Source organism: Macrobrachium nipponense, chromosome 6, assembly GCF_015104395.2.
Source record: "Macrobrachium nipponense isolate FS-2020 chromosome 6, ASM1510439v2, whole genome shotgun sequence".
Lineage (NCBI taxonomy): Eukaryota > Metazoa > Arthropoda > Malacostraca > Decapoda > Palaemonidae > Macrobrachium > Macrobrachium nipponense.
Window position 1 is genome coordinate 116936793 of NC_061108.1, and position 26107 is coordinate 116962899.

Below are 26107 nucleotides of genomic sequence, written 5' to 3' on the forward strand. Positions count from 1 at the left end.
CAGGCGTCTCTGCCCTTTGTGGCAGCGTCCCTCTGCCCTTTGTGGCAGGCGGGTTCCTCTCCCTTTGTGGCAGGCGTCCCTCTGCCCGTTTGTGGCAGGCAGGCGGGTCCCTCTCTAACCTGTGAGCTGTCGGAGGGTCCTCTGCCCTTTGAGGCAGTCGAAATCCTCTCTAAACTTTGTGAGCTGTCGGAGTCCTCTGCCCTTTTGTTTGTTGAGGCAGTCGAAATCTGCTTTGTAACCCTTTGTGGAGCTGTCGGAGTCCTCTGCCCTTTGAGGCAGTCGAAATCCTCTAAACTGTGAGGCTGTCGGAGTCCTCTGCCCTTTGAGGCAGTCGAAATCCTCTAACCTGTGAGGCTGTCGGAGTCCTCTGCCCTTTGAGGCAGTCGAAATCCTCTAACCTGTGAGGCTGTCGGAGTCCTCTGCCCTTTGAGGCAGTCGAAATCCTCTAACCTGTGAGGCTGTCGGGGTCCTCTGCCCTTTGAGGCAGTCGAAATCCTCTACTCTTTGATTAGGCGGGGTCCTCTACCCTGTGAGGCAGTTGGGGCCCTCTACCCTTTGAGACATACAGGTCCTTTGTCTGGGTTGTGCCCTTGAGGCAGTCGGGAAGCTACCCTTTGAGGCAGTTTGGATCCTGCCCTCTGAGGGAGGCGGGGTCCTGCCCTTTGAGGCAGTTTGGTCCTGCCTGGGTTCTGCTCTGAAGACAGTCTTGTTCTGCCACAAAAGCTTACCACAAAACATTGAAGTAGAGACTATGACTATTTACTCAAGATGAGTGACAGAGTAAGGGACATAAGTGACTTATTTCTTTCAGATCATCCAATAAATCTTTAATTCATCAGGGTAATCCAAAATTTTAGTAATATTTGACTAATATATATAGTACTTCTGCTTTTACATCATATTTTAAGAAAATCTGATTAGGTGTTCGAACCCTATGTTAGCTTAACCTTTATATATATATATATTTATATATATATATATATATATATATATATATATATATATATATAGTATATATATATATATATATACATATATATATGTATATATATATATATATATATATATATATATATATATATATATACATATTATATAATATTATATGAATAATTATCACAATCGAACCGTGATCCATTTATATATCAATTCAAGCTACAAATGTCCTTTAATATCTAAATTCACTTTACCTCCCAAATGATATATTTTCATATATGTACCGAAGGGGAATTTTTTAATTGATAATAATTTCGTCCCCCCATGGGATCGAACCACCGTCCAAGTTGGCTGATTTCGTCCCCGTCCACTTGGACGGTGGTTCGATCCCATGGGGGGACGAAATTATTATCAATTAAAAAAATTCCCCTTCGGTACATATATGAAATATACATTTGGGAGGTAAAGTGAATTTAGATATTAAAGGACATTTGTAGCTTGAATTGATATATATTATACATATCGTATATATAATTAATAATATATATATATATATATATTATATATATATATATATATATATATATATATATATAGATATTATATACATATATATATATATATATATTATTATATTTATATATTATATAATTATTATATATATTATATATATATATATATATATATATATATTATACAGGAATATATATGCCCAACAGTTTTGATTGCTTAGTTGATACTTGAAAATTTTCATTTGTTATTTATTATTATTATTATTAGCTGACCGACCCAGCCCCGCTAGGGATAAGTGAATGACAGCTGATAAACTTGCTCCCTCTCTCTCTCTCTACCTCTCCCTCTCACTCCTTTCTCTAACTCTCTCTTTCTCTCTCCAACCTTCACTGTCTCATTCCCTCTTTCTTCTCACTAATACCAACTCACTCTCTCTCTCTCTCTCTCTCTCTCTCTAGTCTATTTTTCCTCTTTCTTCTCCCTACCACCCTGTCTACTTTCTCTCACTTTCCTCTCCCTCTCCTTCTCTCTCTGTCAACCCCCTTCTCAAACTCGACCCTCTTTGAGTACATTGATGTTTACCCTATGGTATTCTTTTCCAAACGATAAGTCATATGTATACAGAAATTATGTATGATAAAATCGTAAAATAACTAAGTCTACGGCATAACCAGCCTCGTTTCATGGGCAGAACCAGCTCTGTTTCAGGGAATCCCTTCTCATCCCCACCCCCTTCGGAGGGGATGGGTGGGCGGTAGGATGAAACCCCATTATAAACCATCTTAGAGGTCCCCACTATAGCCCTGCCAAGTTTCATGCCCATCAGACCAGCCGTGTGGCCGCGATTGAATGACAGACGGACTGACGGACGGACGGATAGACAGACAGACAAAGACAGACAGACATAACGTCCATTTTAGTCAGAAGAGGTCATAAAATGGGGCTGGAAGGATGCACATAGTCCTTTAACTTGATGGACTTTGACATTAGGTCACAGAAGTTACAAAAAATTTCAATAATAATTTTCCTATAATATTTTCTATCCATATTTTAATATCGGGTCACGTGTCCTTCAGTTTTCAATCGTAATTACGCGACCGCAAAGCCGTGAGTTCTCCCCTCCACACTGGTGGATTATGAAAATGGCAAATATATTTATATGCATTTATTTATTTATTTGTTTATTTATTTATTTAGTTATTTATTTATTGAGACGGAGCGAATTCAGATGTGATGATGCATATGCTCTTATCTTCGTTGAGGGGAAAAGAATAGCAGTATTCGATCAGAAATGACTATTAAACAAAGAAAATTGTGAAAAGTGAACATGCCTCGATAGCTAAGGCTGTTATCCAATAAACTAAATAAACTATAATGGAGATAATAGATTACTCTCCTATTCTCTAGTAGTGATGTAGGAGACAATTAAGAGATTTTGTAGAAACTGGGAGTTTATTAATAATCATGGAATAGTATTCAGATGTCTAGTTAGAATTTTTTTTAGGATCACAAGTTGATGCTCATGATCGTCCAAGTCTTAAAATATGTGCTGAGTGGGCAGACTTGCTGCGCTGGAAGGAGAGCTGGCAAGTGCATACATCATAATTAAATTTAACAACCCCAGCATAATCTAAACTTGGGTATCTCGTACAATACCTGTGCAGGAAACCATTTACGAAGATTTCAGGTAAATATGTTTGAATTTTCAAGTGAATACTGGAGAATTATGATGTGAAATTTGAAGTGAACAATTGCAGCAGTGTGATTAGCAGCTAACTGTTGTCGGTGTGGTGATCAAGAATAAAATGTTGGGGGTCAGTGTGCTATTTGAATGATTGTTTATCCATTTAAAGTGGCTAATGGAGTGAGAGAGATGTGCAAAAGAGGTTCATCTGTTTTTTCAGCAACGAAAATATTGAGGTGCTGGCAACCAGCAACATGTATTGCTTTGCTTTTATTTAGGAGCCACTGTTTATACACACACATGCATAAACACACACACACACACACACTATATATATATATATATATATATATATATATATATATATATGTATATGTTTATGATATATCTATATATATACTATACATATATATATATATATATATATATATATATATATATATATATATATATATATATATATATATATATATATATATATAGAGCGCGATGAGTCAAGATTTCATCAGTGAGATAAATATCACCTAGGTAACCCAAAGCTGTTATGAAATGTTGCCAAATGTCTCTTTACATTGCTGCAACGGGTCATCTTTATCATAAAAATCACAAATGATAACGTCGACCTTATTAGGTAACTAACAATTACCTATGCAGAACAGGTTTTGGCGAAGTATATCCGCGAGCAAAATACAGAAGGCTTGCTCATTTTAAGATATCTTTCAAACCACGATGCGTGGAAATTCAAGGAGGTTGGTTATTTTAAGAAAATTCTGTATTAACAACCTAATCAGCACTCTTTACAGATTGGAAACGGTTTTGCCGTTGAAAATAAATTCCATCATTTGTTGTTGAACTGATATTTATGCATGGATAATGCGCAAGCACGGACGCGCACGCCTTTTTACACAACATGCGTACGTTTATATTTACATTTTGTAAAGCAATCAGTAGTTCGCCAAGTAACGTATATTTTGAATAAATATGTTCATTCCCAAGTTTATAAAATACCATTCAGTGATGGTGATCAATTATTTCTCTGCCAGTCTATCGTGGAAATAATAGTTGCTTGAGTTGGAGGATTTTAGTAGTATATGTCAAGGATGCTGGTTTTTCATAAGCTTGTGTGTGGCCGAGCAGTTTCCTCAAGGGTAGGTGTCAGAACAAAAAGAATACTGTGAAATCTGTCATCATCAGTCAAACTGGATATATGACTACATAAGCAATTTAATTTTACGACTTCTCAAGCAGGATTTTCAACTGGTCGAGCTTACAGAGTTGCCAGCACAGATGCGAGCCAGCTGGAATTAGAACGGCATCGTCATAGGTCAAGAAAGTTGACCTCCATTTCTAGTCCAGCCAGAATCGTTATGCCGTAATTTTATTCGGTATATAAATACTAGAATCACCTTCCATCTTTGTTCGCATTTACCAGAGATCGAGGTTGACGTACTACCCACTGAATTCCTTATGGACCTTATATATGCGCGCGCGCGCACACACACACACACACACACATATATATATATATATATATATATATATATATATATATATATATATATATATATATATATATATATATATTATATATATATATATATATATATTATATATATATATATATATATATATATTGATGCGTGGTTAAGAAAGGGAGTGGCTTTTGAAGATAAGTTGACAGTTGTGTTGGAATTGTTGAACCTGCTTGCCATTGTGTTGTAATACTGTGCGCATGCCAATGCGAATGAAGAAAAAATGGTGAAAGCCCCATTAATAAATTACGTAGCATAAGGATAGCTTAAAGGATGGGAATTGTATGGTTAAGGTCAGTATATGGCGAAAAGGTTAGCTTAGTTGAACATATTGGTCATGGTATATTGTGTTCTTTTGGTCATTTGGGGGTTTGGGGGAAAAGAAGGAAGCGTACTTATAATGTAGCATAATTTTTAATTGATTTTTTAAACTTTACATAAGTTTTTAATTTCAAGCTTCATTTTTTATATAGTAATAAATACTCTTCATAAATAAGTAAACTGTGATGTTTATATATATATATATATATATATATATATATATATATATATATATATATATATATATATATATAAGTCATATCACATTTCCGTGATTCATATACATATATCGAGCTACAATGTCCTTTAATATCTAATTCGCCTCTCGCGGTGGTGTAGTAGGTAAAGCTTCACTGACGTTCCTGGGTTTGAAAGGATCCATAGGTTCGCGCCCTGGTCCAGGCAAATCTATTATCGAGAAAAAATTCCCCTTCGGTTAAGCATATATGAAAAAAAAAAATATATTAATTCCGAGGTAGAGCGAATTAGATATTAAAGGACATTGTAGCTCGATATATATATATATATATATATATATATAATATATATATATATATATTTATATATATTCATATATTTTTTTACTTTCATAATTGGAATGATAACTTAATAAGGGGTATCAGTACCCGAAATAATTAAAACTTAAAAAGCTCTACATATATATATATATATATATATATATATATATATATATATATATATATATATATATAATATATATATATAAAGTTTGGTTGACTAACATCATAACGCCAGTTATGATTTAAATGCATGCTTTTGAGTCCTACACATTGTTATGAGGTACAAGTCATGAAATTTCAAGAGGAAAAATTCTTATTACCTGTCATATGTCTTCAAGCTATGAGGTGTAATGTATTCAGATTAGCTGTTATAAGTCTCAGCGTTACGTTGCGTAGTAAAGAAAGTTCAGGATATACTTTACAAGTCATGAAGTTTCGAAAGAAAATTATTGAATTTGTGGAAAAGAGGTTATTTCAATTGAAAGACTACTAGATCTATTGTTAATAGTCGTCAGGGTATGCAAAGTGCATATCATGTTGATATATTGGTCCTTAAGTTTAGAAAGGAGAATTTTCAGGTTGTTTCTAAAAGTTCTCAAACAATCCCAATGTAGAATATTTAGTAATCTTTAAAAGGCGCACCTCTTATTTCACCCTGAATATCATTCTTGAACATGTAAAATTACTCCTCGGAAAGAAAAATGTTCATTTAACCTCTGACATTGAAATTTGGGATCTCTACTTCTGGAATGACAATATCGGGAATTTCAACATCGGGGATGAGTGGACCGTCGAATTTCGGTAGCTTGACTTCTGGTATGTTGTCCAGAACTTCGTCAACGTCGAATTGGAATGGCGCCCCTGTGGCCAGCTCGTCCACGTAGTCGACCATGGCGTCCATGAATGAAGGGACAACTTGTTCGGCGTATTCGACAGCTGTTACTTCCTCATTGTTAACGCTCCTTCCGAAGTCGCTCCCCCGGGATTCCACCACGTCCCTGGCTAGCGGCAAGAAGGCCAGGGTGATGTCCCTCATCTTCTCTGCACCGGTGCTGTCCGAGTCGATGAGGGCCTTCGTCAGAGCCGGCATGATGCCTGTCAATATCTTGATGGTATCCTTGGTGCTCAGGACCTCATCGCTTCTGTCACTGTTTCTTCCAGAGCCTGAGATGGACGACAAGAATGGGTTGGCCGGAGTGGTGACTACTGAATTCGAGTTGAATCTGATGGTTCTCGCTTTCGGCCTTCCCTTTGCGGTAGGTTCTTCCTCTTCCTTGGGTTCCTCTGGATCGGCTGATAGGATAGATTTCGGTGAGGGCCTTGTCTTCTTTTGATAATCTGGCTCAGGAGCGGATGCAGACACTGAGCGAGGGTAGGAAGGTGCTGCCAGGGAGAGGGCAGTTATGCCCAGCATGCAGAGAAGAATCTGTAATGGAGTAGCGCGTCATTACTAAACAATGGATTCAATTAGTTATAAGCTCAATGTATTAAAATGATTGTCATAACAGAGATATTATGGTGCAAGGCGCTATTGATTCAGCAACAGCTAATGTTAAGAAGCCATGTTTATCTCGTTGTAATTCCTAGAGAATTAGACAATAAGATAGTGTTAGATACGTTGTAACATATTTGGAAGACCATTAGCGTGCGTAAAAACTTTAGTATCAGTATATCATAGCCCAGGAATTCAGTTCTTTATTTCTAGGTAGTGTAGGTTCATATTAAAAAATAGCCCTCCTCTATTACTTTTTTATTCATTATTTTTTGTGAACACTACGGACGCGTGCATGCAACCACACATCATCTATTGTGTGCTTGCAATTACGCTTATCGTCTGCTGCGAAATACAAGAGATCAGTGTGAGATAGGCAGGTACTATTTTGTCTGAGGGTTAAAAAACTGATATCAAGAACATGTGAACGAGGAACGAAGCGGCAGAAAGAGAGGAATCATAGTCGTTACACATCAAAATCACATGGGTATGAAAAAAATGTGCCACCGCAGGCTTATATCTGTCTATCTGTACGTACATGTGCACACACTCAGAGCCACACCCGCAAACGCGCTCGAACACACACATACATAAGTTCTTTAAGAAGGAATATATATATATATATATATATATATATATATATATGTGTGTGTGTGTGTGTGTGTGTGTACTGTGTGTGTGTGTGTGTGTGTGTATGCCATAGACTTAATTTGAGTCTAGGCCATAGGCATAAGATGCAGTAGGTGACTGTTTGCTGTTTGCTGTCTGTCAATACATATCCTGTTTGATGCAATTGTGCACATATGGTGGTGCTTTAGCGAAAAACAAATATAAGGAGAATGCCTCACTCGGAATGATTTCGGTCCGTAGCGCATGCTGTTTTATTTTTGGTTTCCACTTTCGTTTCTATGCACTTCGTTGTACTGGGACCTTGAAAGGGTTGTAGTAACATAAAAAAGTGTTGCTGTTGTAAAGGGACCCATTATTGAAGACTAAGATATATATATATATATATATATATATATATATATATATATATATATATATATATATATATATATATATTGTCGTACAGCTGGAGGGAGGAATAAAAGGAGTTGACCAAGCGCTTTCGTGTATTTTTATAGCTATGTGAGTGTGTTTGTGTATGTTTGTTTATTTATGGGGGGATAAAGAGCCTATTTCCTTTATTTCAATATAAAGTTCGATAGCTTAATTATGAGAATATGAAATCATCTCTTTCCTTTCTTTCGAGAAGAGAAAAGACCAAGATTCGTTTCTGAACAAAACTTTTATACGAGCCGTTTGAACCCACTCGCATCGAAGAGGTCCTTGTTTTTGCTGGCCAAACTTAATTCTACCTGTTTGTATCGTTTCCGACTTCGTTAATCCAACTCCCCATGAAAAAGAAAAAAACTCTTACTAGGCCATTTTTTTCTCTCGTGGCACTGACATGGAAATCGTATCGAGAAAGCAAAATTTAAACGACCTTTGTCGCGGGGAGAAGAGAGCGCGTCATTATATCGGGGTTCAAACGTAGGCTTGTGTTGTCTGGGATAGCGCCAGAGTTTGCAACGCTGCTGTTTGCCTTGGGGCGTCCTCGTGGCTCTGAATTTTTGCTCAGTTTTCCTCTAGACTCACGCACTCCGTGCAATTGAGGAATTGCTTCATAACTCGGGAATTAAAGTGCAATTAGGTGTGATAGGTATTGTGACACAACCTGTTGCTACTTGATGTTGTTTTCATGTGCAGATAATCATCGGGACTTATTTTGTTATTGTGTGAAATTGCAATAGATAAACAATGAAAAACGGCCAAAATTGTAGATAATCGAGGAAAAACTTTTTCTTTTACACCTTGAAAATACAACATATTTACAGTTATGTGGAATGGGTAAGGTTATTATATGAGCAATTCATGAAATACTGACAACTGTAATCTTGATACAAAAGAACTCTAGAGATTAAACGTGATGGGTAATTTCAAGTCAGAGTTACTGGAAAATTACTGATTAAATGGATGTTAAGAATAATTTTATGTTAATATTACATGTCTAGACAAGCTGACCGTGAAAGATGAAGCAGAAATATTATGTATTTAATTCGTGCCTTCCTACGTTATAGGTTAAAAAAAGAAGTAAAATGACCAAGTACGTCTTTTTTCAGTAAAATAACAAAATCTTATAAGGCAGACAGAAATTGCTGTTTGCTGGAGGGGTAACACATAACAAAAACTTTCAAATGCCTTATAACCTTGGGAGTTACAGAACCGTAGTAGTGTTGTGTGGGCACCGAAGTCCAAGAAAAACGGGTAAGAGAGAGAGAGAGTTGCGACTGATGATGTCCCAGTGCTCTCGATTTAGAAATGCCACTCCTCGTTTACCTTAAGCCTGAAACCTAGGAAGGTTTTCCACCAAGATGCTGACCGTGGGCGGAGTTAAGAAGCTCCCGCCCCCAAGTCCTCCCACAATTCGTCTCCGCCTCTAAGGAAATGTTTTGCAAGGATGTACAGTCATGAAGAAGGGAACAAGATTAAAATGCTCAAGTTGCTTCTGTATGTGTGATTGGTTATGACTGAATCATCACGGGCTCTTTCTACGTAGTAGAGCTGCCTGCATGTATATTTATAGTTAAACCCCCAAACTTACAACATGTGCCCATGGGTACCCAGTCTTACCTTATTTCAACATGATATAAAAAGTATGAAACGGTTTTACTGTCAGTAGAATCTTGCTAATAAAGTTTATATGTACAATACGCTGAACGTATTACAAGAATCCTTCGCCAAAAAATTACTTTGATTGGTGCTCACAAATAATTTTTTGAAGCTTCAACATTGGGAAATATTTTAGGACGTGTCAGTCTGTACTCTGAATCAGCATGAATTGATTTCTTAACTTTTATTTTCTAGTTTAGATTAACTGTTATCTCAAATTACAGTAAAAATATTTCCAAGAATGACAAGGGACGTTACTTTCGGCTATAAACTCCCGGATTACGCACATTTTATTTAGAAGTCCAGGGAGAAGCTATTCAGATTTCCATTATCATGGCAGGTTTGATAGATAGATTACGCCATTCAGTACCATCAAGCACCAAGTGATTCGGAGAGTGTGTTACAAAAGGCCAGCTTATCTAAGGAGCCACTCTCTTGAAGAGCGCTGTCTTATTCTCCTCTGTGATAAAAGAAGCTTGGCCACTCGTAAAAGATATAACAGGCCACGTTTTCAGGCATGCAAGCAACTGAATTGGCTTGTTGAGAGATTTACTAAGACTATTAGGACCTCAGTGCCTTAAAGAGCGAATATTTGGCTGGTGTTGCAGAATACCATTAAAAAAAAATCGTTAACCACGGTAGTGACGATAAAGGAAACTGCTTCTGTAAGCTTCCTTCAGATCCTTGGCCGACTTTTTTCTCTTCTTCTTCTTCTTTGTGTGAATCAGGACTTCTATCAGGTATTCGCCTACGATGACATTGGAGGTTCAGTGGTCTCTATAAGGCTGACTGTTAAATGACAAAAGATTAGACTCCTTCATCTTTTGTATGACCAGATGCACGTGGATAACATTAATGGATAATAAGTGATTTATTCGTTAATTTTATCAAATACCAGAAGGAGACAGCGCAAGCAGTTCTAGTTGTTAATAGAATAGGCCTTTGTGCCTCGCTCTCTGAAACACTGGGTCGGCGGGGAAAGCAATCCAAAAAATTATTTAGCGGGAAAATATATTATCAGCGTTATATAATCTTGTACGATATTTGCCGTTATTGCCTTAAATTATAACATATGTAACTACATTTTATTGGTTAAATAACGTAAAAATTTGAGTTACCCAAGTTCCTGTGAAAAACCCCCGTCTGGAAGAAACTTTTTACCTCTCTCTCTCTCTCTCTCTCTCTCTCTCTCTCTCTCTCTCTCTCTCTCTCTCCACAAGAGAGAGGAAAACTAAGTTTTTGTTAGCACTCTTAAAGTGCATACCGTCATAACCGGACGACCTTGAAGAGTTGAGCACAGCCCACTAAGAGCGAAGCCATTCATATGAAAGTATCTTTCTCTTCTATCCTTTGGTGATGATGAGCTTAGTTCGTGACTGTTGCAGATGATAATTGTCTATCTTAATGGTGCTTTTGAGCATTATTTCTTTATTTATGCAAATGTATTGGGACCTTTACCACCAGCAATTTACCCAGCTAATTGCTGGAATTATTTCCACATTATGTACACGCACTTATGTAAATAGAGCGATGATAGGGTTTAAGGTTTTAAAGAAATATTTTTCCCAGTTCATTCAGGAGATAGCGATTAATCCCACTAAAGTTTTATTTTGGATAGGAATTCAGTTCGCATCTGTTGAACAAAGACGCATTTACTGCAACAGCAGGAGGCCTTTTTTCATGAGACATTAGGATCTATAGATTTCAATCTTGATTCATCAACGAATTTTCAATGTGTTTGTTTGTTAACCTGTGATTAAAATAAAAAGTAAACTATATGAGTTGATTTCGTATTGAATTTGAATGACTAATTATGTTTTATTTATTCACCAAGTTTTTGGTTATCATTCAGCCCATAAGGTTAAGTTGACGAATTATTTAGCCTCCCCTATAAACAAAATGAAAATTTGGGAGGAAATAGACTTAATTCCTTATAAGGAAATTAACAGAATTTTCTTAGATTGTGGAATATCCAATTTTAATAAAGACTTAATGTCATAAAGAGACCTAGACGTTCTTTAGAAATGATCACCTCAACATTATTTCTACTGGCATCTGATTTTCAAGCCGGAAACAATTTATTTCCTGATGAGCAAGGGAAAGAGTAAAAAATTGACCATAGACAAAACTCAAAGGAAAGGAAAGAAAGGTTTTGAAAGAGGAGAGAGAAAACAAAAAGGTTAACGTACGATACGATACTTATTTTCCTATCCACCTTAACATTTTTCGTGCAATCTCAGTTTTATGCGGACGTAAAATTTATTTTTATGATCTTGTGGTCTGGCCAAACACACAACGGAATTATCTATTTCTTACTCCAATGCAATTATTACTTGTTCTCATGGAGGTATTTTTTTTTTTATTATTCTGGACTTTAAAGATGGACTCAAGTTGATATGTTTTATATATATATATATATATATAATACTTGAAATCAAGGGAACACGCAATATTAAGATACTAAGTACCTTAGGGAAAATGAAACAGAGCATATGGACATGTAGAGAACTCCTATAAGAATTCATGCAACCACGCCGGTCATATCCGAATTAAACTGGATATTCGTGCTCGAGGTTGACGTTGACGTTTATAAATCAGCTTTTTCAGACGTTTCAACCGTTCTTCGAACCATGGTGCTTTCGACAGTTGTCTTGACTGAAGGCCAGACTCCGAATACAGAAACGCGTTCAGTATACCACAGGTTGGGTGACATTGGGTGTGGTCAGTGTTTGTATGAGTGTTTATCTAGTAAGATAAAATACATAATAGTAACCTGGTGACGAAGGACTATCGTTATGAAATGGGAGAGAATGGGTTTTGTGGCATTTCCTGCTTTCAAAATCATCATCATCATCATCATTATCATTGCCTCCGATGCCTCCGTATCGCAGAGGGATTCTGTAAAATTCCGTCTTTCATTCCTCGGTTTTACCTTTCACAAAATCTCCACCATCCCAAGCCACCCCTCGCTGTTTTTTCACCCTGGCAGGTCTGGGTCTTCCAACAGTTAATCTTCTGTTGCCCACTGGAGCCCAGGTGACTCAATGACGTACTGTTACTCCCATCATTACTTCATTTATATGATTATGGAACTTCCTCAATTTTCCATGTGGTATCATTACTGAATGTTCCTCCAACTGATTCCTTATATTTTATTTTTTCCTCAGCTCGACAAATCACTATTGCCTAGAATTTCTTGGTCATTCCAAAAATTTACAAGATGACCCATTTATTAAAACAAATTTTTTCTCACATATCTTCCTTAGCGTTTGAGCAAGAAACAGGCGTTGAAATGATAATTATAAATGACTTACTGTTCCCCCCGGGGTCGTTATAAAGGCATGTCCCAGCGAACTCCATCTCCCATCATTACTTCTTTTATATGATTATGGAACTTCCTTAATTTTTCATGTGGTATCATTACTGAATGTTCCTCCAACTGATTCCTAATGTTTTTCTTTTTTCTCACCTCGACAAAACACTACTGCTTAGAATTTCATGGTCATTCCAAAAATTTACACGATGACCCCTTTATTAAAACAAATTTTTTCTCACACATCTTCCTTAGCGTTTGAGTAAGAAACAGGCGTGGGAATAATTATTATAGATGACTTACTGTTCCCCCCGGGGTCGTTCGAAAGGCATGTCCCAGCGAACTCCATCTCCTATCATTACTTCTTTTATATGATTATGGAACTTCCTTAATTTTTCATTACTTCCTTTATATGATTATGGAACTTCCTTAATTTTTCATGTGGTATCATTACTGAATGTTCCTCCAACTTATTCCTAATGTTTTTCTTTTTCCTCAGCTCGACAAAACACTATTGCTTAGAATTTCATGGTCATTCCAGAAATTTACACGATGACCCCTTTATTAAAAAAATGTTTTTCACACATTTTCTCTTCCTTAGCGTTTGAGCAAGAAACGGGCTTGGAAATAATTATCATAAATAATTTTTTTAAACGACTATACCCAGTTATGGGTCTTCACAAAATCTTTGGAAAATAAAAACTCTTAGGAAAAATGTAATCCACATTTGAAATGTTATGAACTGACTTTGCAAAACATACAAAGTATAAGACATTTAAAACTAAGTATATAGAAAGTAATGTCCCATGCTCAAAAAGCTTGCTTTAAGAGTAAGCTTTTCAGCTTGAGCTTTCACTGTTAGTGTGATATTCTCTAAAGTGTCTAGCCACCCAACATTTATCTTTTTATGTAACTTACTACGAGATTCAGGGCCTCTGTAACACGGTTTTTTCGCAATAACTTTTTATCTATGCATTTCATAAATATAACGCTTATTCAGAATACACATTATATCTACACATAAATTTTGGCCGTATTCTGCATTACGTAGGTTGAAAAACTTTGGTACTTATAATGTAAAAGTGACTTTTTTCTGAAGACGGGCCAACTTACTCAGAGAAAAGGTTTCGAACGCATTCGTTACGTAACTGATGACCACATTTCTTCCCTCTTTCTCGATGGATGACTGGCTATACGTAACGGAGGCTATACCTCTGGCAACAATGATATACAAATTTAAATACAAGCAAAGCAGTAAACGTTTATGAACTCTGAAACCTTTCCACTGATAATTGTCAAAATGAACAAACCAACAAAATATGTTTATAAATACAAAAACACTTCTATTATTAGTCTAACTCCCAAAATAAGTGCCCTAAGAAATTACAGTCTACTTTATAGGTCACAATCAGATTGACAAGATGTAGGGAATAGTTGGTAATTTTCAAAAACATAGTAGACAAGCTTGATTTGATAACTGCTATATCCAATGTCAAACAATTTTTATTTATTGGCTATCTATCTATTTACTGAAAAAAAATAGCCGGTACCGTATTTTGGCTTTAAACCTTCACCAATAATTATCATCAGAATGATGACTTCATGAGGCTCCACCCTCTTTGGCCTCGTTATAATTCAGGATAACACTGAAGGCTATCAAGGGCATTGTTGGATTAGAAAATTTAACTTCTGGCTATAGAAACTCATTTCTCGAATTCTCGAGCAGTTGTAAGAAGTGCTAAATGATCCTCAAGGATCCCAGCAGTTGGCCTAAACGTTTAATTCATGTATATTACTGCTATACTGCTGCGGCACTACTGCTACAGTAGTATTACTACGCTAGCACAGATTCCCCACCCACGTCTATGTATCGTTCCGTCATTCATAAAGTCTTTGGGTTTCAGAGCCGATGAAACAAGGTTAATGAGTTTCTGTCTGGTGGATGGGCGGAGCAACATTTCGTCAAAAGGTGTTTACATTACATTGCTTACGTAATGAATGTTTTTCGACTCTTGGCTCGTAATCATTGGCCATGGTGTTGGCTAGATAATTTTTACTCTATAAAAATTAAAATGATAGGGTTTAGGTTCTTGATAACGTTGACAAAATTTGTGTGGTTGTAAAATATACATATGTCAACTTTCAGCTACATCCGATGCTTTGATAAGGAGCAAAGTCCAAAAACCTGTGTTTACAGAGGCCCTGAATCTCATAGTAAGTGACTATATACATAAAAGTAAAATAAATCTTTGGTCTACTAAAGAAAGTTTCTATGAATTACGTCTCAGATCGTACAAGAATAACTGATTCCTACGGGAACAGATCTCGTGGATGATTATTCCCAAAAACTTTTACACTGGCAAAATATTATTTGGCTACATACCTCGCACGCAACAATGCCACCTAACGGAGGTTTTTTGAACTCTCAGATCAAGGGTTGGTATTTTTGCTGACTCACCTTAATCACACAGTAACCCAGAGAGCGCTTGATTTTCACGGCTGCTAATTTCCACGTAACACCTGATTCTTGATAAACGATGAAATAATTTGTTTAAAATTGTCATGCTTGTGCCTCAATTCTTTTTTATTCATACTCCGATTTCTCTTGTAAGAATACAAAATAGTTACTCGTGGATTCTTCAAAATGCATTTTATTTGAGAATGTCAGATTCCCTTAAAAAAGAAACTAGTGGATATCTTCATCTTCTAAAGCTTTACTATTGCACATCATTATTTTAAATAAAACGTGTATTCGTTTATTCGTAAATATGTCCACAAACAAAACACGTTCATAAGAATGCTAAACAGTTATTCGTGGGCACTTGAAACAGCATTTTATTTGTGAAAGTCAAATTCGCTTCTAAGGACCTTGGGCTATCTTCACCTTCTAAAGGTTTACTATTGCATATCATAATTTTACAAACATAATATTTATATGCATATATGAACAAACACCCAATATATTTATATATATATACATACATACATACATATATATATATATATATATATATATATATATATTATATATATATATATATACAATGCCGATTTCTTAAATTAATTATAGAAAAACTATGTATATATCTTCCAAATTCCGAAGAAAGTTCCCACTGAAGCATTACCTATAGGAAATAAATCTTTTAGATCATTGCATTCACAGGGAAATTTGTTTTTATCATAAAATTTAACCTTCTTCAACATAAAAGCAAAAGAAGAAAGTAGAAACAGTGCATGCAAGAAAGAAAATAATGCCAGTTTTACGCTCCGTTTAAAAACTCCAAGCTACTATCTCACCTGTCCTGTGCCTCCTGTGAAGCAAAAAAACCGCTCTTTTATTTTCATTTATATTCAAAGAATTTTTTTAAATAAATGGAAACACGGCAGAAAGTCCCGTAATGTAAACTTTCATTTGCAAAGTTTTCCACAGCGTGTGTGTTGGAGAGAGCCCAGCTGTGCTTCTTGGTCTTATTCTTTCGGTATTAATTTTGAACGAACACTTCCTCCCTGAAGCGAAATTGGATATGGAAGTGTTTCGTTAACTTCAAGAGATCACTCTTGTTACTCCTCTATTCGCTGGCATCTCAATTTCGTTCTTGTCAATATATTTCTACACTTTTTTTCCCCTGGTGTTAGTCTCTCTCTCTCTCTCTCTCTCTCTCTTCTCTCTCTCTCTCTCTCTCTAACGAAGTACTTTTATCCTTCAGTAAAATGTTTGAAAGGAATATTGCTCTCTCAAAAAGGAAAGGAATTGGAAGAAAAATACGAACAGGAATTGTTTCACGCGATGACGAGAAAAGCGACACTGTAAGATTACTTCGATAGTATTTCTTTTTAATAAAAGTTAATCCCACTCGAAATGGAAGACGTAAAAGAAATTGAATATAAAAAAAAGGACGATGGAAAGCTGGATTATTCTAAAGAAAAGAAAACTTGTAAGAGTCCCTCAGTGAGGAGAAAAGCTCTCTTGTACAAATATGAGATTCTGACTTTTTCCTGAGATATGTAGAAAATAAAAACTCCCAAAACATCTGTCAGGCATTGGAAAATTTTCCCTCTCCTACTCCGACTGTTACTCAAAAACTCATTCATTTTTTTATTCAGATTTTTTGGCTTTACCATGATATGACTTGAATCTCGATGAACATATATTTACAAAGTTTTCCATCACTTTAGTCAGAGGGAGTAGGTATGTAATATGTATACAGTGTTTTAGTTTCATTTTTACAGCATTTAAAACGAATCGTTCCCCCCTGGAGCTTAATTTGATGAAAATGGTTTGTATAGACTTGTTTTTTTTACTAGAGGCTTGGACATGTCCATGGTATCAAATACGTACATTTTTTTCCGAAAGCGTTCTCTCTCTCTCTCTCTCTCTCTCTCTCTCTCTCTCTCTCTCTCTCGGGGTTTAAATGGCCAAGAAGTTTTTCAGGGTAACAACGTCGTTTTGAGTGATGGTATACTATGCCAATTTATCTATCGCTAATGAAGGGATTGAATTTCAAAATTACCTTGGGAATGACCTTTACTGCTAAGTTTCCGTGTCACAAATGACACTCAGAACTCGTAATAGTTAGACGTACTGCTAATATTCCCTGTGACATCATTGTTCCATCTGTGACATCATTGTTCCTTAGTGCGGCAAAACTTCTAATGGGTACATAACCACCTGCTTAAGAAGATGTAACAAAGACTGCATGAAACAACTACACCGTAGGTGTTTATTTTATTATTATTATTATTATTTTTTTTTTTGCATTAACTTCTTTATTATTGGACAGTTTGTCCTCGTTCCCCCTTTTTATGTCTAGTGTTTCCGTCTGGATTCCCTCAAATAACCTTTCATCTTCGAACGATCCCCCCCTTTTTAGTGGGGTGGGCTGCTGTTTGATAAGTCCCCTTAATTAGGTCTGTGGGCCCCTTTTAACTATTCAACTATCGCTGTATACCTGTTAGAAAAAAACAGTTGATCATTTTGTCTTTGATTACTGCCGCGATTGTTACTAGATCGGTAAATAATTATCCTATTTTTTTTTTATCTTTTCACATAGGAAAATGGTATGGAATTTTTGAAGGACGACTTTTATTGTTTTTTTTTTACGAAAGCTTATTTTGTGATTCTGGAATTTCGAATGGGGCATTATACTTCATTTGGTTTTGGCTTCTCGGCATGTTTGTGAACCACTTCCGTTCACACCAGTCACCTGAGTTCTGCTGCAGTTTTCTGAGTGTTGAATCTTAGAATAAAGCTGGAAGCCCCATTGCCATGCTGCTAAACAATTATTATTAGGATCGTTTGCGCCATGGCAGTCCTGCTTCCTTGTAGTCACCTATCCAAGTATTAGCCAGAACCAAAGGTGCTTTGTCGCACTTTCGTAGAGTTCGTTAATTTAATGAAGATTCAAATGCACAGCAATTTCTGGTGGTCACCGTTCCATGTACTGACCTAATCCGAGGTTGCCAACCAGGAGACCAACTGTATCGCCAACTTGTTCCATAGAACTCTGTAATCACAGCCTTGTTCAAGCTCAAGTTTCCTGTCGTTTATCTTTAAATCTTGAAAACTTCTAGCTTTCAAAAAATTGCTGTACTGTAATATTGCCATTATATGTTTATTTCCAATCCCTGGACTTTTTTTTATCGGTTTCTTGCATCAGTTTGAATGAGCAAAATGCTACTGCATTACGTTGTTAATCGTAATCTCTACTGCAATCAAAAACGTAACATTGGAAACTTGAAACGTGACGAAATTTCTAGAGCCGTCAAATGTCACTATATTGTAAATCGATATAATTTCATGTCACATCAGCATAGAAACTTACGTATTTTTATAAATTTCCAGAGCGTATTAATAATAATAATAATAATAATAATAATAATAATAATAATAATAATAAAAATAATAATAATAATAATAATAAGAATAATAATAAACGATATAAGAAATATATAAAAGATATAAGATATAATTATATATATATATATATATATATATATATATATATATATATATATATATATAGTAACACATTTAGAAAATATTGTACATCACCCATTATTCGAAAAATAAACTCTACTTACAGCTTGTTGTTACTGAAGGAGAATGCCAATAGTGATGCGGGTGCATAGTGTTGTGGTTTGCACTTTTAATTAAAAGAACTTCAAATGCTTTCAAGAAAGAAGATATAAAAATACCTTGTAATTGCTTATACTACGTGGTTACTTACTCTTGAGGCACTGTGATGATTCCTAAGTTTTGTGGCCAGTTATAAGCACTGGTGTCAATGAAGATAGCTAGCCCAAGGCCGGTGATGCCACATATGGCCACGGGTTGTATCAATGGCGTTTTGTTAATATTGCTTGACAACTGTTTAATGGTTTTGAAATATTATTTTCGAAATATGGCGACGCCAGGTTTCATCAGTAAAGAAAACTATCCTTTTTGAGACCTTGATCAATTAGGTGAATTTTAGGGCGATTTAGATTTATGCACTTTTTTTTTTTTTTTTTTTTTTTTTTTTTTTTTTTTTTTGTGGCGGGTTGGTGGGTTGATAATATATACACTATCGTGCTGTCGAAGAGACTATTATAAAACTCTGCTCGTGAAAGTGATCGTGGAGTCGTCGAATTTTTTTAAAACAATTTTCCAAAATGTCGTAAGTAAAATGATATCATCTTCTGGATAATTAGCACCAGGAAACTCTTCCAGAAAATATACAAAAGCAGCGATTTTTTTCAAAGTATGTGTCGGGAAATCACGTTAAAATTTTATGGTGAAAAAATAATTATCTCGCTTAAAAGAATTGCGCTTTTACTTTTCCTCCTTTTCTCATGTTTTTGCAGTCTCCTTGTATATCCGTACTTAAACATTATCGAGAGGAACCTTTACATTTCAATAATTACCTGAGAAAATAACCAGTTATGCACATATGACAATACACGCACCCACACACACATATTGTATATATATATATATCTATTATATCTATTATATAATATATATATATATATATATATTTTATATACATACATATATAATATATATATATATATATATATATATATATATATATATATCTATCTATCTATCTATATATATATATATATATATATATATATATATATATATATATATATATAGTGCTCTGATGTAAAAGATAAAATAACGAACTGCGAAATCAACAAAATTCATTGTATAAAATTCACTAGTTGAAAGTTACTTAGCAGCGCAATCACCTCGAAAGGTCACTCATAGTTCACCCAGGCGATATGATTAAAGAAACAGATTATGAATGGTATATGAAACAATCATTATTAAGGATTCAGGAGGCAATCTTTATAACCATGGCAAAAGGCCGCTTTACTCTACTCTAAACAACTAAACTCTGAAACCCTTTTCAGATTTTGTACATCAGCGTAATATTATTAGTATATTAGTAGTAGTAGTAGTAGTAGTAGTAGTAAGCACCCGGGCTCATAGCTTTTCGAGAATGTGAGTCACTATCGGTCTCAACAGATTCCTAAATGCAGATTTTTTTTGGGGAGGATGGGGGAAGAAGTTGAGAGGCCCATGCATTATTATTATTATTATTATTATTATTATGATGATGATGATTATGATGATGATGATCATGATGAATTTCACCTTAGAACCAATATCCATTACACAGTGGATAAAAAGTATTATACGTTTTTACCCTTATATTGCGATACATATTGTTACCGCAATGTTATCGGCACCCCTAAAAAATCATAAGTTGCCTCCAGCCACAATCAGATGTAGCTATTTCAATTATTATAAGAAGAAAAAAAAGTCACTCATAATTATGAGTTGCACTTCGTTATTACCTGAAAGTGATGTTATTAATGACAATCAGAATAAAATCAAGTTCCATAAGAAGACCACCCATGTAAAAAGAATGTCTTGATATCTTGAAATTAATTATTACGGTAATAAAAAACAATAATGTATTGTGCACTTACACACAGCTTCATTTCGGCGAGGAGGGCGTCGGCGTTTGTCGGAAAATTGCATCCATTGCTTTCCTTATATATAGGCAGCTGTTACCTACCATCCTGCCATAGAGTCGTTGCCGGAGACCGCTAGATGCGTTCCAGCGCCGCCCCCCCCCCCCCCCCCCCCCTCCCCCTCCCACATCATATTCTTATGAAAGGTGAGAGGACCTGTGGTACAGATGAGAGTGTTGGCGGTTTCTGTATTCCCTTGTCTCGTTTTTCATCCTTTCCATTTAGATTAAGATTGGAAGGAAAGTTTTGCCCTTTTTGCTTATGACCAGGAAGGTCTTTTGACGCCCGGAGGTAGTCGTTTGTTGTCGAATAGTTACTAAATGGAAGGATAGTTTAATTCCATGTGTTCGCCTCTTGGAATGTATGGCATGGTGTACAGAGGTGGGAGGGGACGGAAAAGAGAAAGAGAGAGTTTAACAAGTTAACTTGTCTTCTACAGTTATGTTTTAGGGTACTTGAGGTAGCCCCGTCGGGTTACTGGGTATGTGGAATATGCTCTGAACGAAACCAGGGAGGAGACCTAATAACATGTGCGTTTGTTTGTTATGCTGTTTCCAGGTTTCATACGCGACGGCGTCTTCCTAAAGCGTTTATTTTAGTGTCACATGAAATTGAAATGAACGTAATTTACCTCTTGTTGCTTTTACAGAATGTAACATGTATTATGGGTAAGGAATGTGATGAAATAGTTTTGGAAAGATTGAATACAGGAAAAAGGAAATCTGACAGAGGATTTTGAAGGTTAGCTCTATATTATAGTGGTCAGAAGAATGTCGAGAAGATGGCTAGAAACGCAGCTATTTTATTCAGTAAAAATATACATATCCAAATAATAACATGCTCAAATCTAATACTGCAGATATGATTATTGAATACAATATAGCTAAATTAAAACTGAATATGGTCGAAAAGTTTAGTAAAGTAAATCAGGAATGTTCTCTATCAAAAAACCTGTTGCTGACTATACGCATTACTGAAATTAACTCTATTAACTGTAGTACTGTTTAATACACTATAGAAGTAAAACAATTTATTGTGCAAAAAAAGCTTACCATACCTTTTCCACCCTATTATTACTAGACAAATGTCATTCATCAGGGCTGATATGGTACTCGGGTTGTATTACAAAATTTAAATAATTATAGATAACTATATTGGGAAATTACAATTTGTTGAATAGGAATTACCCATTAAGTGATTGCACTGTATAATTAGTCTTTAGTATGACAAGATATTGAACTTTTATATATATTTTTCAATATAAAAAAATGATTTGAATGTCTGCTGTACAAGATACACATTTTATCAGGTTTCTGTTGAGGTACACAATTGCTACGGAGTAACATGTGGTATACTATGGAGTAAATAATGAGCAATGTTTTACTTTATAACAGGTTAAAGTTTGAAATAATTTCTTGACAGTATGAATGACATTCAGATGAGGTCAACACATCAGATTTTATATAAATATTATAAGAAAGATTAGATATACAACAGTTTTAATGATGTTAACACGAAGCTCCAAAACAGGATGTACTACAATGTAGTTTATGCTCAATATGCTAATATAGATATTTAACTGAGTGAGTTATATTTGGATGAGTCAAAATATAAAATTTTAAATAAACGTTATAAAAAAATAGACACAACAATTTCAATGATGCTAACAGGTAACTGAAGAATAAAATGTATACTACAATTTAGTTACTGCACAATATGCAGATAATTATTTTGCTGAAAGAATTGCATTTAGATGAGGCCAAAACTTAAGATTTTAAGAAAATATTATAAAAACAAAGTAGAAATACAACAGTTATTTCTTATGATACTAGGTAACTGCCGAATAAAACATACTACAATTTGATTTTGTACAACATGATACATTATATACAAGTCTATTGACTCTCTGGAGCAAGCGAATTTTGGATGAGTATTGATAACCCTTTTCAGCACACCAGGTTGCAGAAAACGCTTGAGTAAGTCAACTTCACTCAGTCCCTGTGGCCTGTATTGAGTAATCTCTTCACACTCCACGAGATAATGACTTAGAGTGTGCTTTCTTAACTCGCCACATAGTCTGCAGCATGTTTCTGATGGACTCACAGCTGACAGTACCTCCCAAAGGTATCGGCTCTGCATCCTTAGTCTACTTTACGTTGTTTGCTCTCTTCTGCTCTCCAGTCCACAAAGTTTGTAGTCAGTAGTGTACCACCAGTAATTTCAAGGTATTTTCTTATTGATGAGTGTGTTTCTTCGAGCATCTCTATTCTCTCATTGTATCTTCGCATTATTTCCATACCAACCGAGTCCTTCAACATACTCAGGGATGGTGTCAGTTTGTAGTCCACTCTCTCCTTCCTTGCACCTTCTTTAGCAAGCTCGTCGGCTCTTTCATTGCCTTTGATTCCAATGTGTGAAGGCACCCATACGAATGCAACCATTCTGCCTGCTCGTCTGATCTGTGATAGCAGGTCTATATAGCTCTTCTCACCATGATATTTGATTCAACTTTTCTTGGTGTTAGTGATTGCAGGGCACTCAGGCTATCTGTTGCTATTATGGCATTGTCCTTATTCTTATTTATGATAATCAGGGCAGCTGTAATACCTAGAAGTTCTGACTGTAATATGGAGCATCCATCTGATGATCTTAATGACAGAGAGTATACCTCCTCTCCATGTTGATCCGCAGTTACCCCACTTCCTGCTCTACCATCTTCCAGAAGTGACCCATCTGTATGATAATGTGCCCGTTCCCCCTGAATACTGACCAGCCTCTGAAAATAGTCATCCTTCAGCAATGCAGGATTCATCTCTTCCTTTTTCCCTTTTAAAGCTGATAGCAATATCTCAGTCTCTGGTATGCTCCATGGGGGGATGGCTTTTACATCTATCTATAGAAAAAAATATTGAGATAATTGGCAGGTTTGTGTAAATCTGCTCAGCTGATATAGTCTCATTTTTCTTGATGTTATGAAGTGTTAAAAGGGTGATACAATTATTTAATTACACTTTTATTATATTTATAACCTTTGCAATATACATTAATTACAGTATAGTATTCTTTTTGGCCTATAGTTACTTGGTTGATTTTCCTTAGACAATGCATCTGTAGACGAGGCTAGATTAAAATCATAGATTTATTTAGAACTTCGTTGATGCGTTAAGGTGAGAATAAAATATACTAGAATACAACTTTAATATTGTTGTACTTTACTCGATGTTTCATGACTTGATATGTTTGGTGGAATTGTTATGAAACGAGCTCGGGTAAGTTTCAGGGATTTGCTATTTAAAGGAATCACCCTATCAACGCATAAACTGCAGTTATATGTTCGATAATAAAGTAATAAATAAGAATAATATTGACTGCAGTTTAAATGAATGAAATTTTCAAGTTTAGTAAACATTATTAGCGAACTGTCTTACAGGTTTCTAGGACTATTTTGTTTACTTTGATTCAGGTGATTCTTGTTTGTATGAAAAGGGTTCACACTATGGTAAAATTGTTTTATTTGACATGGGACTCGTACATAGCGATATTCCCTATTCAGTTGGATGTAGTAATAATGGTTGTGTTTGGTTTGATTATGGGAAATATGTTGAAAGAAGGTTACAGTTGCGTTACCTTATACTTAGAATGCATTTATGATTTTGGATGAAACGAATGGCATACTTTAAGCCAAGAATCATGGTGGCTTGGGTTGGCAATTTTCGTCGAATCCGGGCAGCCATCGAATCTCGGTGTCCTTCAAGATGTTAGATGTTGAAGTTTTATTGTATCTAGTTGTGCACCCATGGTTTTACGTTGTTTGTTATGCCTATATATAATATATATCTTATTTAATAATATAGATATATATCATATATATATATATTTATTATAATATATATTATGAATATATTATATATATATTATATACATTATATATTTGTGTGTCTAGATTACCTTAGTTGAATTATATGTGAATTTCTTTGCGTGTTTTTAATAAGGGGAAATCATATATTTATTTATGCTTATTCACATCATTATTTACCACTGTCTTTGTAAGTAATCATGGTGAATTGAAATGCCACGTCAGTTTATGATAGTGATAATTTTTAAACAGGGAATATGGCAGATAGATTGTATTGATTGATTCATTCATAATGTTAATTGGTTCTCCCATTCATCATCAAACGAGGAAAGCATGTTAGTCAAGGGGCAGATTATGTAAATGTTTTTAAGAGAAATACAATCATCAAGAGTGATTTTGATCTCTGAAATCACTTCGGCGTTTTCCTATATTGAACAGTACATGATCCGATCTCCAGCCTACATGAGACGCTTGCAAGATTTTTCCCTCATGTATAAGTTGTAAACATTATATTCCTAGCTTTTAACGTATATTAAAACGTGCTCAAATCTACGGTCAAATAGAGCCTTCCTTCACCAACGAAAATTTAAAGAAATACTCTATCTTTTATTAGAAATAATTTTTCTGTACTGTTTAACATAAACATTACTTATCTTTGACATTTTCATTCTAATGAATAAATCATAAATATGCTATCCTAAAATTCATGTATCTTTAACTTAACGTGAAACTCCTTTTAAGACCATTTTAGGATCCCCATAGACCTTTCCTAGCCCCCCCCCCCCCCCCAACAAGAACACTAACAACAACAACAACAACAAAGTAGTTTGTGGGTTTACTCCCCGAGTAAGCAAAATAGGTTTGAGTGACTGTTGGGATTCTTAACCGCCCTCTCTCTCTCTCTCTCTCTCTCTCTCTCTCAGGGTTGGGTTGGATTATGTGGATTAAATGACCAGTCGAAAACCAAGAACTTATAAATAGCATATATATATATATATATATATATATATATATATATATATATATATAATATGAATGTTTACTTCACGAATGTGTTAGTTTCTTTACTGCCTTCTATTTTTTTTTTTGTAAAGAATTCATCTTTTTTGTGATTTCGCTTGCCTGTTATGATTATTCTAAATTAATATTTGCACATTTTATATAATAATAGTAATAATAATAATAATAATAATAGA

General features: G+C 35.2%; 2 protein-coding genes across 4 annotated transcripts in view; one reads left to right on the top strand and one right to left on the bottom strand.

Moving 5' to 3' along the window:
* The window catches only part of LOC135216031 (uncharacterized), a 922226-nt gene that overhangs the window by 671886 nt on the left and 224233 nt on the right, over positions 1-26107 (top strand). The window lies entirely within an intron of this gene.
* On the bottom strand, positions 5724-9632 carry LOC135216663 (uncharacterized). Its single transcript, XM_064252050.1, has 2 exons — positions 9252-9632; positions 5724-6933 (listed from the first exon to the last, which is right to left on the bottom strand). The coding sequence occupies exon 2, from the start codon at positions 6919-6921 to the stop codon at positions 6217-6219; it is 705 nt and encodes a 234-aa protein (XP_064108120.1). The 5' UTR covers positions 6922-6933; positions 9252-9632; the 3' UTR covers positions 5724-6216.

Bases quoted from the DNA above. Each gene is read 5' to 3' on its own strand.
- LOC135216663 (XM_064252050.1), bottom strand. From the start codon at position 6,921: ATGCTGGGCATAACTGCCCTCTCCCTGGCAGCACCTTCCTACCCTCGC.